Source organism: Myotis yumanensis, unplaced genomic scaffold (genome assembly GCF_028538775.1).
Source record: "Myotis yumanensis isolate MYYU_CA2020_CCGP unplaced genomic scaffold, mMyoYum1.0.hap1 SCAF_17, whole genome shotgun sequence".
NCBI lineage: Eukaryota > Metazoa > Chordata > Mammalia > Chiroptera > Vespertilionidae > Myotis > Myotis yumanensis.
Genome location: NW_027223768.1, coordinates 23,322,578 through 23,338,502, shown reverse-complemented (window position 1 = coordinate 23,338,502; position 15,925 = coordinate 23,322,578). Strand labels below are relative to the sequence as shown.

The following is a 15,925-nucleotide window of genomic DNA, read 5'->3' as shown; positions in this document are numbered from 1 at the left end:
GATCCCACCCATGCATGAATTCGTGCAACGGGCCTCTAGTGAGTTAATAATATAGGTAAGGGGCTTAGAATGCTGTTGGCACTTAGAGAGAGCTGGTAAGGTTTTATAGACTAACGGCACTGGGAAATAAACAACAGGAGAGAAGGTTTGTTGAGATCGGTGTGGGTGCCCAGTGACTCTCTGAATCCCAGGATTCGGGCATGCATCCGGGCTCAGTGAATGAACGAATGAACTAACACATAGCACAGACTAATACCCACAGGGAAAGACCACCAGAGGCCAGCTCATTGCCTCCTGTCCACTGGAACCATGTAGGTGGGTTCCAGCATGACCACCATGATCAAAAAGCACCTGTTGCTAGTTTCTTTGCCCTTGATGGCATCTCACAGCTCAACAATCTAAGGCAGGAGGCGATAAACACATACAGACCACAGGACACGCAAACACGCAGAATAAACACTGGCACCCAAAGGACAAAACAAAGCCCTGAGGTGTGGGATAAACCTGGGGAGGCTGGGAATTAAAGGAAATATTATCTCCCTTCAATGTACGACTCCTGGGAATAAAAGCCCAAGTTCTCAACAGGCACAAATTAGGTGAAAGGCGGCCAAAGACAGAACATAGATCCTTTTGCTCTGTACAAAAAGATCAGAGGTAAAGTTACAGGCGCGGATCTTGGTCAATCTTTTCCATCCACTGAAGACTGGCCCCAAAATGTAATCGTTCACCCAAGGATGACATCAAAAAGAGCAGGGTCAGCCGCAGCTCCAGAGGAAAGACGAGATAGATGACTCTCATTTTGGTGGCTTCTCCGAGGTTTACAGAGCTCCTCTTTTCAGGGAAGTCAGTGTGAAACAGACCCCCGTCCTTTCTCCATGGCTCTTAGTAAACTAGGTGTGTTTTGGGGAGCAAGTCTAACTCACCCCATCTGACAGGCGTTGACCTACAGCTGGTTAGTGACATGGGGACTGCGCGCAGGGGCCTCTTTAGAGACACAGGCATCTGTCTTGCTGGGCCCTTTTCCGAGGGAACCCCCCCCCTGCCCCGCACCCACTGCCGCTCCTCCCTGGCTGGCCAGCTGGGCAGCTCCCGACCCCCGCGCCCCCAGAGTACTCACTCCCACTCCTTGCGCCGGGCCTGCGGGGTGCTCTGCATCTTGTGCGCCTCGTGGGCCTTGATGATGTCGCGCTGCTCGATGAGACCCCCACGCCTCCGCTTTATCACGTCCGGGCTCACGGGGAGGAAGGGGCTGGAGCCGCCCTCCCAGCCTGGGCCCTCGCCCTCCTGCACCGGGAAGAAGTTGTCGAAGCCGGAGGCGGCGGTGTGCGGGGAGGCCGGCAGTATGCCCACTTCCTCCGAGGCGTCGGCCTCGAGCAGGGCGCACTGCTGGGGTCGCCATGCCTCCTCCTCGGGCAGAGCCAGCACGTGGCGATGGCGGCCCGCGGACCCTGGCTCAGGGCTCCCGCCTGCAGCTGGGTAGGGGGTGGGCTCGGGCAGCCTGCGGCCTGGACTCAGTCCACGCATCTCGGGCACCATCACAGAACATTGCTCTGCGGGAGGGGGGCAGGGGAGTGATGAAGGAGAGGCGTGGGGGAGGGGGGGGGAGGGAAGGGTTGGGCACAAGGGAAATAGAGAAGAGAAAAGGGTTAATGCCATTGTCCTCCAGAACAAGACCCAGACATGTTCACAGGAATCGATCAATGATGGCTGAACACAGGAGCATCCAGTGCACCAGCCAGGCTGGCTGCCAGAGGCTGGGCACCAAGAGCTGAACACAATCGACTTGATTTCTGCCCCATAAACGTCACAGTCTAGTGCAGAATTCAGGGGTTAAAGGAATAATCAGATGCAACAGACACACATCTAGGGTGCTGTTCTCCGAGTGGAGAATGAGCACCGAAGGCTTCCCTCGCAGCCCCGCCCCCGAGGCCTAGCTGAGGTGTCCCTCCCGCTGGTGGGGAGACTTTCTCCCATGCCCTGGCTCCTCTGGGGAGCCCCTCACCCTGCTGCCCTCACTCTCACTCTCTCCGTACCAGGCCCTGGGCACACCCAGATAAGCTGGATTGAGCCCACGGCCTCTCTGGGGAGAAGCAGGGAGAACTATTCTGACCACACAATATAACAGGTTATGACTGAGGTGGGCCTGTGCCTACCTGAGCTCACAGGGACGCCTCAGCCCATCGGGGGTGGTCGGGAGGGCTTGGTGGAGGAGAGGACCCCTAGGCTGGGTTTCAACAGAACTTGCCGGGTGAGGGACAGGAGAGGATCACGGGCGAAAGGAAGAGTGTGTGCCGAGAGGGTGTAGGGAACCCAAAGGATTCGGAAACAGTTCCCACAGCAAGCCTGAGGTCGGGGACAGTCCTTCTGGCTGGAGAGGCTCTGAACTTGCCAAGTTTCAAAGATACCTGCTTACTGTCTCCCTCCATGCCCAGAGCCCAACACCTCAATTCCCAGCCTTTTCCCCACCCACATTCCAAACCAGGCTCCCAGTGACCACACATGGCATACACATGCCCTTGCCTCTAAGAAGTGCCCTGTACTCTACATACTCGGAGAAGCCCTGGCGTCCAGCTCACTCACCCAGTGCTTCGTGAGCACCCACTCTGCACTGGGGAGGGGAGGGGCCCTCCCGAATGCTGTCCTCCAGGCCCTGACCCTGCCTCCCCTGGTGACACGTCCTCCATGGGGACGTGCTGGTCAGCACCTCATACTCGGCCACCAGGGCTGGGCCAAGCGAGCAAGGGGAGAGGAGAGGGTCCCGGGTGAGCTCGGAGGGGAGCAGGAATGCAGGAGCATATACATTACGAATCCTGCAAACAGTTGGGTGGGTCCCTAGAAAGAGTGATTCATGCTCCTCACGTTGTCATTCTGTCTCAACTGCGCTTGATGGATTTTAAATTTATCCTTCATTCCTACGATGTTTAAATGTCTCTCCCCCACCACACACATGCACGCAGCCCTCCCTGGGTGGCTCCCACTCCCTCCCAAGCTTTAGCACCACCAGAAACTCGAGCGGCCTCCTTTCCCTCCTGGCCCTCCACGGCGAAGGCTTCTGGGCCACCCTCCCGGCTCTCACCAGGCCCCCGGGGACCTGGCCCCGTGCCTCTGCCTCCTGGCCCATCGCACCCTCTCTTTCCTTCTTGGATCCCCCTTCCCAGACACTGTGCCAATTTGAATTACATCTTTGCCAAAATTATAGCAGCAATAATATGCACGGCAGAGCTCCCGTTTCAACGGAATCAATTTTACGAATATCAAAACATGAAATTATCTCATCTTTCCTTTAAGAATTCCTGTTAAACAACCCTTCTATTATTGATATAAATGCTCATCAGGGAAATCTGTCGCCCCTGCCGCCTGCCAAGCCGGCCAGTCCCCAGGTCTAATGATCATGTAGCTGAGAGAGCAACTTTTCTCTCAGGCAATTTAGACAAGACAGAGCTAGGTATTCCAGGGAAGGACACGTGAATCTACCCTACACTTAGCCTATCCCCACCACCGGCCCCTAAATCCTAGCATTCCTTGAGTTCGTTGAGATCAGGGATTTGGTGTTATCTTTCTATATTCAGCACCCGGTATTGAGTCCAACACATACTAGGCTGTTGTGGTGATCATTAGTACCAAATATTCTGGCTATCCGCCTCCTGGGCACATAGTAGGATGTACTTCCTGGCCCAGGATGGAGGGGCAGGATCATGTGATCATTCTGGCCCCTGAGTTGGGAGTAGAGTGATGTGAGTCACTTCGAGGCTAAGCATTTAAATGCCAACGAGAGCCCTCAAGACCTAGAGGACGGCAAAGTCTTTCCATGAAGGACCAGATAGTAAATATCTGAGACTTTGCAGGCCGTGCCATTTCTGTTGCAACTACTCGAATTCTGCTGTTGTAGCATGAAAGCAACCAGACAGTACGTACATGAATGTGTGGGACTGTGTTCTGATAGAACTTTATTCATGAACTCATGTATACGTCTCACTTTCAACTGCGTCTCTTGGGCTCCATCGCTGTCCCGCCGCCTGTGCCCAGCGGAGCAGGTTCTACAGAGCACCAGGAAAAGGAGGGCACGGAGACCCACAAAACAGAGTCTGGGTGCCCACACCACATCACATGAGGAGCTTGCTGAGGGCAGAGTGGCTGCTGTGGCCCCACCCCCAGGCCCTAACCCAAGGAAAGCAAGCCCTGCTGCTTTGAGATACTGGCCCAGGCGCTCACGAATGCCCCAAGGGCACCTGTCTTTCTCCCCTAACTCTCGCTTTCCACCCACCTCTCTCCTCATTCTTTTTTGCTATATTTGGCTAATGAGCAGGGGATGGCACTTTAAATGATGGGGGCCTGAGCGGGGAAAAGGGCCCAGTGACACAATAGCAATGCAGCAGCCCCATCAACTCTTCCCATGCTTGTCCTTCTCCTGGGGTAGCAGGGAAGGGCTCTCCTCCACCACCCAATCCCTAGCACCCTGCACGGCCAAAGGCACATAAGCCAGTAGTGAGAGTCCCTCCTGCGCTACATCTTCTCCTCTCTCATCCTCCCACAAAGGAAGATTTTCCGTCTTTGAGCCACATTTCCTTTGATATCCACTCAAAAACTTTCATTTTTGTTCACCTCATTTGGGTGGCTTAAGAAATAACGGCCTATGTGTCCCCTTGGCCAGTCTGTGCCTCTCAGACCCAGTAGGTGAGTCCGCCATGTCCAGGACACGCATTTGCCTCTCTCTCTGGGTGCATGCCAACCCCACTCCTACCCCTCAATGCTCACTTTCCGATTCCTCCAGAACATGTACATCCTCCAGCCACCTTATGAGAAATCGATACACAAGGGAGTCAACGAAGTTTATGCTCCTGTGAATGTACCGTCTTCAGACTCTGAAAGTTTTGGGTCCAGCAAGGAGGAAGGTGTCTCCACTGTTTATCAAGGGGCCTGGGTTGGGAGACAGTGGGCGGAAATGGCACTGGTGGTCACTCGCAGATGAGTGGTGGGCACACAAGTGTCCCCTGAGCTAAATCCTGAGCAATCTGTTGCCCTGTCTGCCCTGGGCAGGAAGAAGGCAGAGGGTCCCCATTTCCAACTGGGAAAGATGAAAAACCACAAGAGGAGAGCAATTTTTGAGACAGGATACTACACAGCTAAGATACCATGCTGAGTTCCTATCTACAAGTGATTCTCTGGAGAAGAGAGCTGGCAGAGTAAGTGGGCTTCCTGCTCAGAGAGGAAATACTCCTGTGCAGAAATAAATGCCATGTGGGGATTTTTCTTACCTGAGCTAGCTTGCTGCCCCACCACAAAGGAGGAGTAAAAGTGGGACTGGCTTTTCATTTGCTGTGACCTCCTAAGACTATGGTTCTTGAGTGCACCGCAGAGTCACCTACATTGCTTATTTAAAAAAGCAGCCTCGCCCTAGCGGGTTTGGCTCGGTGGATAGAGTGTCAGCCTGCTGACTGAAAGGTCCCATGTTCAATTCCGGTCAAGGGCACATACCGTGGTTGTGGCTCAATCCCCAGTAGGGGGTGTGCAGGAGGCAGCCAATCAGTGATTCTCTTTCATCATTGATGTTTCTGTCTCTCCCTCTCCCTCTCCCTTCCTCTCTGAAATCAATTAAAACATATTTAAAATAATAAATACATAATAAATAAAAAGCAGCTGCATGGGACTTCCTTCCAGAGAGTCTCACGCAGTCGCTCTTGGGTGGGCTTAGGAATCTACATCCTATATAACAAAACTCTAATATGCAAATCAACCAAACAGAAGAACAACCGGTCGCTATGACACTCACTGACCACCAGGGGGCAGACGCCAATGCAGGAGCTGCCTCCTGGTGGTCAATGGGCTCCCACGGGGGTGCGCTGCTCAGCCAAAAGCCGGGCTAGTGAGCACAATAGCAGTGGTAGGAGCCTCCGCAGCAGTGCTAAGGACCCCTTGGGGGATATCCACCTGCGGGCTTAGGCCCACTCCCGAGGAGGCGCAGGCCAGGCTGACAGACCCCACCACCACCATCCAGTGCACGAATGCTGTGCACTGGGCCTCTAGTGTTTAATAAGCACCCGTTTCCCCTAGGAATCACATCTTGATAAACATTGTCCCCAAAGCAGCATATAGTCCTGAGAGGTTGTGCTAAGTTTGTAAGAGGTGTCATCTTGGGTGAATTAGGATGTTAAAGGCCCCAGGACAGTGGCCCTCTTACCCATTTTCAGTCTAGATCATGAAGTTACCCAAAATATCCCGGATAAGTCCTAGACACTCCCTCCTCCCCCCCATACACACACATCCTGCAAAATTCTCCTCCCCTAGACTAGCGTCCGTTTTTGCCCACCCCACATTCTTCTCTATATATCTGTGTTGTTATGGTGACTGTTCAGGGATGGGCTAATGCCCAAAAGCAATTCGACAGGCTGGTGCATTTTGAATGCAAACCAAGAACCAAGGAAAACATTCTGCTTCAATTTAGTGGAGTGATCACTAAAACCACCAGAGTCCCTGTGGGGGTGGGAAGAGCCCATGATCTGGTGTCAGTCATGCTACTTGCTAATCAAGTCACCTTTGGTAAGTCACTTCTCTCTGGGTCGGTTTCCTCACCTGAACAATGAGAATATTTTACCACCTACAGAAGTCTGCAGTGAGAATCAATTAAGACAACATCTGGGAAAGAACTTGGAGATTGTATATGTTACTATGGAGGAAAGAGTAGAGATTGGGAGCCTACATACTGGAACAAAGGGATGATTCACGCCCGGACAGGATGGAGGAGGATGGTGCAAGATTTCACCATGCCACTCAGAGCAATGTGCAATTTAAAACTTATGAATGCTTTGCTTCTGGGATTTTCCTTCTAACATCTTTGGACTGTGGTTGAATGCAGGTAAGGGGAACCACAGAAAGCGAAACCATGGCTAAGTGGGAACCACTGGACTCGACTCTGCCTTTGAAAGGAAAAGCAACCACAGACAATACATGAACAAAGGGGTGTGGCTGTGTTTCCATGAAACTTTATGAGCAAAAACAGGCAGCGAACACCTGAGCCTAGAGCTTCAGAGCTCTCGACTAGCCTTTTTCTCTCCAGCCCAGAGACAAAGAAAAAAGAAAAGAGCATGGCAGCCTGTGCAAGAGGCCTGGAAGCCAGACCTAGAAGTGGTGTCTATCACTCCCCTGCATTCCACTGGTCAGAACTCTGCCACCAGGTCCTGCTTAGCTGAAGGAGAGCAGAAATGCAGCCCACCTGCATGCCAAGGAAGACGGAGAAAACCACACTCCAGAGTCCCAGCAATCTCCATTCCACTAGTACTGCTGGTATCATGATGGAATCACCCAAGGAAGTACAGAGGACATATTTACAAATATGTCAAATCCACTGAATATTGGCCAACCTACGGGGGTATTAACCAAATGCTAAAAATTAGCCACATCATAATGTGTACAGAGATTAACAGATATATTTTATGCAAAAGAAAGGGGAGGAAGCCTAAATGTTGTGGTAAACATCAGCTCGCCAAAGCATTCTGCTGATTTGGAAAACAAGACCTCAGAAATGTAAAATGTTGGGTCCTAATCAATTACACAGCAGGCTCCCATCACAGACGTATCTGTCTCAACCGTCCTTCGATTAAGGACTACGTCCTCACTCACCAGCCTGTCGGCTACAAGAAGGCAGAGACCACACCTGCCTTCTTCACCACTGAATCCCTCCCAGCCTGTCGCCACAGGCATTCAATACATATCCATAAAAGGAAGGGATGCAGGGAGGGGAGCTAGGGAGGGGACAGGACAGAGAGGAAGGAAGATGCTCAGCAGTTGCCCATAATTTTGCTATTGTTGCAAAGGAGGCCACTTTAAGAGTTAGCTTCTGCAGAAATCCTTACAACTATACTTGAGTGGGTACAAGTGGTTTTAAGGGCCTTTTGCTTGCAACTTTCAAATTTGCTTAAATAGTCATATTTACTACCCAGGACTTCCTGACTTAGAGAAGGGAAGGAAGGCTCTAGTAAGGGAGAGGAGCCTTAATATACCACTGTGCAGAGATCACCACTGGACGAGATTCATCAATGGGCACTTCTGAGCACCTCCACTGTGTTGGGGATGGAGCAAGTCACTGGAAACCCTTCATGGTCCCCAAAGCAAGAGTCCAGAAAGAAACCCCAGGGGTTCGGCCAGCCGTGGGCAAACTACGGCCCGAGGGCTGGATCCGGCCCGTTTGAAATGAATAAAACTAAAAAAAAAAGACCGTACCCTTTTATGTAATGATGTTTACTTTGAATTTATATTAGTTCACACAAACACTCCATCCATGCTTTTGTTTCGGCCCTCCGGTCCAGTTTAAGAACCCATTGTGGCCCTCGAGTCAAAAAGTTTGCCCACCCCTGGGTTAGGCCCAGCAAGGTGGCTTTAAAAAATAAAACCAGTGGTTACTTTTTAATCTAGACCAATAATTACTTCTACAAGAGCAGCTCGAGATTCCCTGAGCATTTGTCACTTCTCCGGGATTTGTCACTTCTTGTAGTCTCTCTACTTCCCTAAAGCACCGAGACATAAATAGACAGACAGACAAAGATAAAAAGGGGCCTGTACTTTTCCTGAGGACCTTATAGGAAGTAGAAAACTAAGAACAGAATAGTATTCCTCAGAGAGTCTCAGGCAGGAAAAGTCACCAGGTGTCAGTAATGGTTAGAGCTGGCCTTGCAGAAACAGAGTGGAGGTGCACAGTTGCCTGGCTGGCACAGAGGAGGGCTGGGGGCCAATGTCCGGGAGACCACACGTGTTCCCTGGAAGGTGTTTGCCAGCAGCAGGCTCAGACGGCCGAATCCTCAGGGTTTGCAAAACTTATCCAAGAGCCTCTCTTCTACCAAAATGCTTCTCAAGTGTCAGTCCCTGGAGCACTGAGAGCCCAGCTGGTGCCTGCTGACACCCTGCCCGCCCACAACGACCAAGAGTACTTGAGCTGACTTCCTTGGAAGTCATTTTTTAAACAGAAGTCGGTTATTGCCACAGTGGAGCTGGGGCGGGAGACGGCACTGTTTATGCAGCCAGATGGAATCTTCTCGCTAATCCTAATACCAGTGCAGCTGTCAAAGGCCCTCGCCTGGTAGCAGCCCTCACTCTGGGCTCTGAGTAGGGAAGGTGGTTTACTCTGAGCCCTGGTCTGATCCGCCACCTAGAGAAACAAGTGCAAAGCCCCACGCCTGGCATTCCAGGTCTTCATGATGTGGCTACAGCCCTCAGGGGCCTTCCATTTCAGCCCATTGTGAGCCCCTGTGGGGGTGGCAGTCCCTCTAGATCCTGGGCTCTGCCCGTGTCTGCCAGCGCTCGCCGATCCGCCTGGGCAGCGCCAGATGCCAGACCTGTCTCAGAACCCGGCCTTTGTCCAGCCCCCTTCTCAGTTGTGATCAAACCCGTGGGAAGTTACAAAGAAGCCTGCCAATGAGGGGAAAGATCACGGCAATGAGCTGGATACTCGGGCGCCCATGGAAATGGAAAGGGGGAGATAGGCCCCTCCAAAGCTGTTCTGGTCTCTGACAGCTTTCAGACTCTTTCCTGCATCCCGCCCCCAGGATTGGGCACTGACTGTTCATTGTTATGCCTTTTCTCCTGGTTGCTTATTGTGTATTTTACCACAGAATTACTAATCATGATATTATAATTAACCTGCTTTTTAAGCCAATGAATTCACTGAGAACAAAATACACATTTTCCGGGATAATATGACCTGAAGGATTTTTTTTGACTCAGTAAATATACATAGTGGACAATGCTGGTAAGTCCAGCTTTGCCACTCGGGCCAGCGTGCCCCAGAGTTGTGCAAAATGACACAGGCCACTTGTAACATTAGACCAACAATTCGACCAAACTGAAAATGCCTGCTTCCCTCCAGCAAGCTAAAAAGAGCATCTGTAGCCAGCAGTATGGTTACCGCCACAAGATCCTTCCCTGCCCGCCCCGTGCAATGGCTCCATCTCCGGGTGGGTCCTGGTTGGCCTAAGCCACTCCACGTAACCCCATCCCTTCGCCAGCGGTTAGTTAGGAAAGTGCACATGACCCATGAAGGCCAATGAAGTAAGAGGCAAAGCTGACTGGGGCTGTGGGGGAAAGTCTCCCAACTTTTGAGGGAAACTTTTAAGGGAATTCCCACTGGACACAGATGAGAACCTGGGAACTGCTACCACCACCTCACTGCCAACCTGAGAATGAAGCTGCCCCCTGGAGGAAAGCTGGGCCAAGACAGTCACAGGCAATGAAGATGGCACCACCAGGTCCGGTCCACCTGGAAGCCACCCCACTCCGGACCACCAGCAACCCGAGGCAGTACAGCTCCTGGTGGCTGCAGCCCCTTAATTCGAGTTAGATTCTCTGTGACTTGCACCCCAAAGCATATGAACTGAAGGATTCCCCATAGCCACCCACACCATGATGAGATTTAACTACTCCACCACCTGCAAGCCATTTAATTGTTTTGGTCACAACAAGGGGAACGTGCCCTCACACTCCTCTACGTGGTTTTTGGATGTGATTCACCTTTTATACACAGATACCAGTCTGCACCAAATTCTTAAGACTCGGATTCTAATTCTAAGAATCCTTGGTATAATGGGGCAATGACTCAACCCAAAATGAATAAAGCTGAATTCTACAGAGCCAGCAGGGAGGTTTCGGTGGGGAAAGGAACATTACAATTGGATTATGCGGGGCGGGGGGGGGGGGGGGGGGGGAGGGGAACTGGTTGCAATTTAATGAGCACAGTGGACACCCCCACCATCATCACTATCAGCATCAATAAATATGATGGTTAACATTAACTTTTTATTTTATGCTAGGTACTATATCAAAGGTCTGTCATACATTAGATCCTTTATGGTTTCACTGAATTCTTTTTAAAAATCTTACAAAGCAACTATAATTCACTGAGTTTTACAAATGAAGAAACGGAGCCCTAACCGGTTTGGCTCAGTGGATAGAGCATCGGCCTGCGGACTGAAGGGTCCCAGGTTCAATTCCGGTCAAGGGCATGTACCTTGGTTGCGGGCACATCCCCAGTAGGAGGTGTGCAGGAGGCAGCTGATCAATGTTTCTCTTTCATCGATGTTTCTAACTCTCTATCCCTCTCCCTTCCTCTCTGTAAAAAATCAATAAAATATATTTTTTAAAAAAAACAAATGAAGAAAACGGGGACGTCAAAGGGGGAAGTGGCTCCCCGGGGTTGGGGTCGCAGTCAGGGAGCAGCGGAGCCGCTACCCCAGGGCTGATGGACTCCAGGGTCCTGCCGCCTGTCACCCCTGCACTGCTGGGCTCTAAAGGAGCAACCGCAATGGCAGTCATAGCTGTCCCAGATCGAACACTCACTCAGGGCCAGAAATTCATGCCTATTAACCCCTATAAGGTAAGTATTACTACGCTCATTTAATAATGGAAACTTCCCCAAGGCCACACAGCTGTAACACTGAATCTGAACTACAGTATCTAACTGCTCACCTAAGGTCTCTCTGGGCAGCTGCACTTTGAAAGTGGATGGGATCTCAAGTGGTCCTGTCCCGTGGGTACAAGTCCGACTGCGTGTTTCAGTGACCGCATGCACGTGTGTGTGTAGGGGGTAAATACGTCCATGCATGTGTGTGCCAGCTTCTCCCTGCTCCCGTCGCAGGCCTGGCACCACGCCTTCCTGCAGGTCTGTGCAGAGCAGAGTGATGGCCAGCGCCACTTTCTAACTAAGCCCAGCACCGCGTGGGGGCAGAGAATGCTCTTGACTTGACAACAGTTCCCTTGCCTCCCCAGGCAGCACCATGCAGGTCATCACAGAGCAGGTGCTGGGACTGCTCAGACGGGTGGGAAAGGGGGTGGGCACCACCTCATCTTGTCATCATCTGACTCAGCGGCTCTGCTCTGGGATGAAACAAGGAGGAAATAGGCAAAGTGAGTCTTGGGATCCTTCCGCCTCCTGTCCTAGGCTGGCATTCTCTCTTTCTCTTTCTCTCTCTCTCTCTCTCTCTCTCTCTCTCTCTCTCTCTCTCTCTCTCTCTCCACCTTACACCCACACCCTCCAGCCACTGTCCTGACACCGCTTTCCAACTGTTACCAAATTCCTCCATGATTAAGGCAGCCCGACTATTCAGTTCAAAAGTTAAAGCAATTCTTTGCTGATTTACAAACTTACGTATAAGAAACGTCTCATATAGTTGCCTATATTGTAAAACCATAATTGCATGAAACTGGGCAGCCCCAGAAGGGCTGGGCCCTGCAGTTATCGCACAGTAGTCCATCCTGCCTTTCTCCCATTTCCCGCACCAGGCTCCTAGTTAGAGATGAAGTAAGTCATTTACATAAACTAGCACCTCCTAAGGTGCTAGGACCCAGGGAGCTGGGCTGCTGTCAGCCAGGCAGTGATAACAAGAGGTGAGATAAGAAGTGGGGGGCCCTCCGCTCATCCGTGTGTAAGAAAAACTCAGGACGCCCCTTCCATCCAACACACATTGTCCAAGCATGTTAATCTGATTTCTTCTGTATAAAAATCAGTGCCATTTTCGCTGGGACTAAATTATAGGCATCTGGATGCTCTGTGGTAAGAAGTCCTCCCCTGCCAATCACACAAATTATAAACATAAATTACCTGTTTTTGAGCAACCACCATACTAAAAGCTTCACAAGCCTTCTTGCTAATCTTCTCAATAATCTTTAAGTTTTTTAATGAATGGACTTATTCTCATTCATCCAACCATTTATTTACGCAACCCATTGATAATGAGCACCTGCCACAAGCCAAGCATTGTGCTGGGCATCCCGGTGAAAAGCAGACTAGTAAACAGACTCTGATATGACCCCGAGGTCAGTGCTCACATGAGAAACAGAATAAGAGGCTTGGGGAGTCCACAGCGGGCCCTGGGAAGCTGGGGAGGCTGCCTGGAGGATGGGCATTTAAGCGGAGAACTGGGCATTAGGGAAGAGTCAGCCAGGCAGAGAGGGTGGGCATTGGGTGGGTCACATTTTAAATAGCAGGGTCAGGGTAGGCCTCACTGAGAGGGGACACGTGAGCAAACTAGAGAAGGGAAGGGGGGGGGCAATTCAGAGAGCTGGGGAGACAAGAAGGCGGTGCAAAGCCCTCAGGGGGGAGCCTGCCTCGCACGTTCCAACAGCAGCGAGAGGACCAGAGGGGCCAGAGCAGGAGCAGCAGGACATCACGCGGAGGGCCTGCCATGCAGGGCCTTTGCCTCTTGCTCTGAGTGAAATGAGCAGCCATCGGAGGGTTGTAAGAAGTCATGACACTATCCTCCTTGGCTGGTGCTGAGCACAGACGGGCAGGGAGCAGGGGCAAAGGCTAAGAGACCGACTGGAAGCTATTACAGCAACAACATAGTAAGGGTGTCTGCTTCCTCTCTGGAACCCTGGGCAGAGAGCGCCATCCACAGGAACTCAGCCCACCGTGAGGAATAATGGAGGCAGAGAGAGAGGGCCTAAGAGAGCCGTGGGCCTCCTAAAGTTATGACTCAGGAGGGTCTCTGAAGATTTCCCACCTTCAGCCCACAGCCCTGCGTGCAGACCGGAGCCGGGGACCTCGCCACAGGCCTGAACTGACCAGTGCCCCACTCCAATGTCAGGCCAGGAAAGCTCCAGGAAAGAAGGGGTAGAAGACAGACTGTTAGTTAACTACATACTTAATAATAATAAATAACAAAACAAAAAGTCCAACCGTGAATTAACTAGAAAATCTCAGGCTAGACCCAAGGAAAAACATGTTGTTTTCCATTACAATGGCTGGTGACTCAGAAAGCAAACAAGGTTCTGGAAATAATGTGAGCTACATTTTTTTTAAATATGTTTTTATTGATTTTAGAGAGAAAGAGAAAGGGAGAGGGAGAGAGAGGCAGACTCACTGATGAGAGAGAAATATTGATCGGCTGCCTCCTGCACGCCCAACCATCAGGGATCGAGCCCACAACCCAGGCACGTGCCCTGACCAGGAATGGAAACAACCAGCAACCTTTTGGGGTGCAGGAGGACACTCGGCCAACTGAGCACACTGGCCTGGGCTGAAAGCTGCATTTTTATAACCAAGTTCTGTGGCTGTACAAACTCAAATCTGCTTCAAACTATACCATTGAAAAGAGCACTGCGATAGAGCATAGAACACAGAAGACAGGAGTCCATATTATTTATCTCTAGCTCATCTGTACTACTCATTTTTTGGGAACAGTTAGGGCTAAAATTCAGCAATGAAGGTTTTAAATGTTCAAGGTCATGTCTTAGGACCCCAGGTGTAATTCGTGCGGTCTTAATGTGGGTTGCCATGGCAATGATTGTCTTAGCTTCATCCTAGGTAATGATATCCATTAAAATCATGATTTGATGTGCTAATTATATTTTTACTTTTTTCTTCATTTTTTAAGACTATTTTTTTAGAGCAGTTGTAGGTTCCGAGCAAAACTGATAGGAAGGTACAGAGAGTTCCCATATACCTGCTGCTCCTACACTGACATAGCTTCCCCCACTGTCAACATTCCCCCCAGAGCGGTGCATTTGCTACAACGGATGAAACTACATGGACACATCCTTATCATTCAGAGCCCAGAGTTTGCATTAGGGTTTACTCTCGGCTTCTGTAGGTTTGGACAAATGTATCCAGCATTACAGTATCATGCAGTGTATTTTCACTGCCTTAAAAACCCTCTGTGCCCCGCCTTGTCATCCCTGCCTTCCCCCAATTCCTTCCAACCACCCATCCCTTTTTTACTGTCTCCCTCCGTTTGCACTTTCCAGAATGCCCTGAAGGTGGAACCATACAGTATGCAGCCTTCTCAGATGGGCTTCTTTCACTTAGTACTGTGCCTCCAAGGCCCCGCCTTGTCTTTTCATGGATTGATGGCTCATTTCCTTTTCGCTGAATAATCTTCCATTGTTGGGATGTAGCACAGTTCACCTATTTATTCTTCACCTACTGAAGGACATCTGGCTTCCACGTTTTGGGGATTATGAATAAAACTGCTAGAAATTTGGGCGCGTAGGTTTTTGTATGGACACAGTCTTCAGCTCCTTTGGATAAATCCTAACGAGCGTGATTGCTGAATCGATGGTTAACAGTATGTTTATTTAATGTTAGGAACTGCCGAACTACCTTCCAAAGCGGCTGCAACATTTTGCACTGCCACCTGCAACGAATGAGAGTTCCTGTTGCTCCACATCCTCACCGGCACTTGGTGATGTCACTGTTCTGATTTTCAGCTATTCTACTAGGTGTGTAGTGGTCTCTTGTTGCTGTTTTACATTTTTCTGTTTTGAAGAATAAATTCCTCGCCAATGAAAAGCATCTAGCGTACCACCGTGTGGGAGACACTGTCCTTGTTGACAGGTAGGCTCTTCCTAAAGTGAGGAAGTCATCCCAGATTTTAATGCTGAACATGAGACAGAGGATGTTAAAGATGGCCCAAGCCATCATCCCCGTCATTGCTTGACTCAGCTGTAAATATTCCCCGCACAGTCAGCCTATGTTTGAGCCTCCATCGACAGGAAGCTCTCTGCCCCCGATAGCTCTATTAGGATAGTCTTTTGTATTCTGAGCTGAAATCGATGAGTGTCAACACAGAAATCAATGGACTGTGAGAAAAACTAATTCATTCACCTCTGCCCACTGCTGACCATCTAGAAAAAAGAGGATGTAATCAGCAATGAAAACAATGAAGAGAAGCCAAAAATCAATGTGTCTCACGTAGGAACAGGGCTCCACTGAAATAATTCGGTATTTTCTCAACTGACTCAGAAGACTATGAGATTTTGCAGTTGCTTCTTTTCCTTCTTCCACCCTTTTTCCTTAAAAAAAAAAAAAATCCCTTTGAGCTGTCTTCCCAGTGAAAGTTAATTGTAACTTTGCTGCAAACCATCACTTTGTGAATCCCGTTATTTTGGGAAGAGTCAACTCCCACAACTCCAGAAGAAGGGCAGGAAGGTCACAACACTGGGA

At 50.3% G+C, this 15,925-nt stretch overlaps 1 protein-coding gene across 1 annotated transcript in view; it reads right to left on the bottom strand.

Moving 5' to 3' along the window:
* The window catches only part of CACNA1E (calcium voltage-gated channel subunit alpha1 E), a 383,585-nt gene that overhangs the window by 314,121 nt on the left and 53,539 nt on the right, over positions 1 to 15,925 (bottom strand). Inside the window, exon 2 of the mRNA XM_070397384.1 lies at positions 1,118 to 1,550. Coding sequence (XP_070253485.1) covers positions 1,118 to 1,536 — 419 coding nt within the window. The 5' untranslated portion in view covers positions 1,537 to 1,550. The remainder of the gene's footprint in view (positions 1 to 1,117; positions 1,551 to 15,925) is intronic.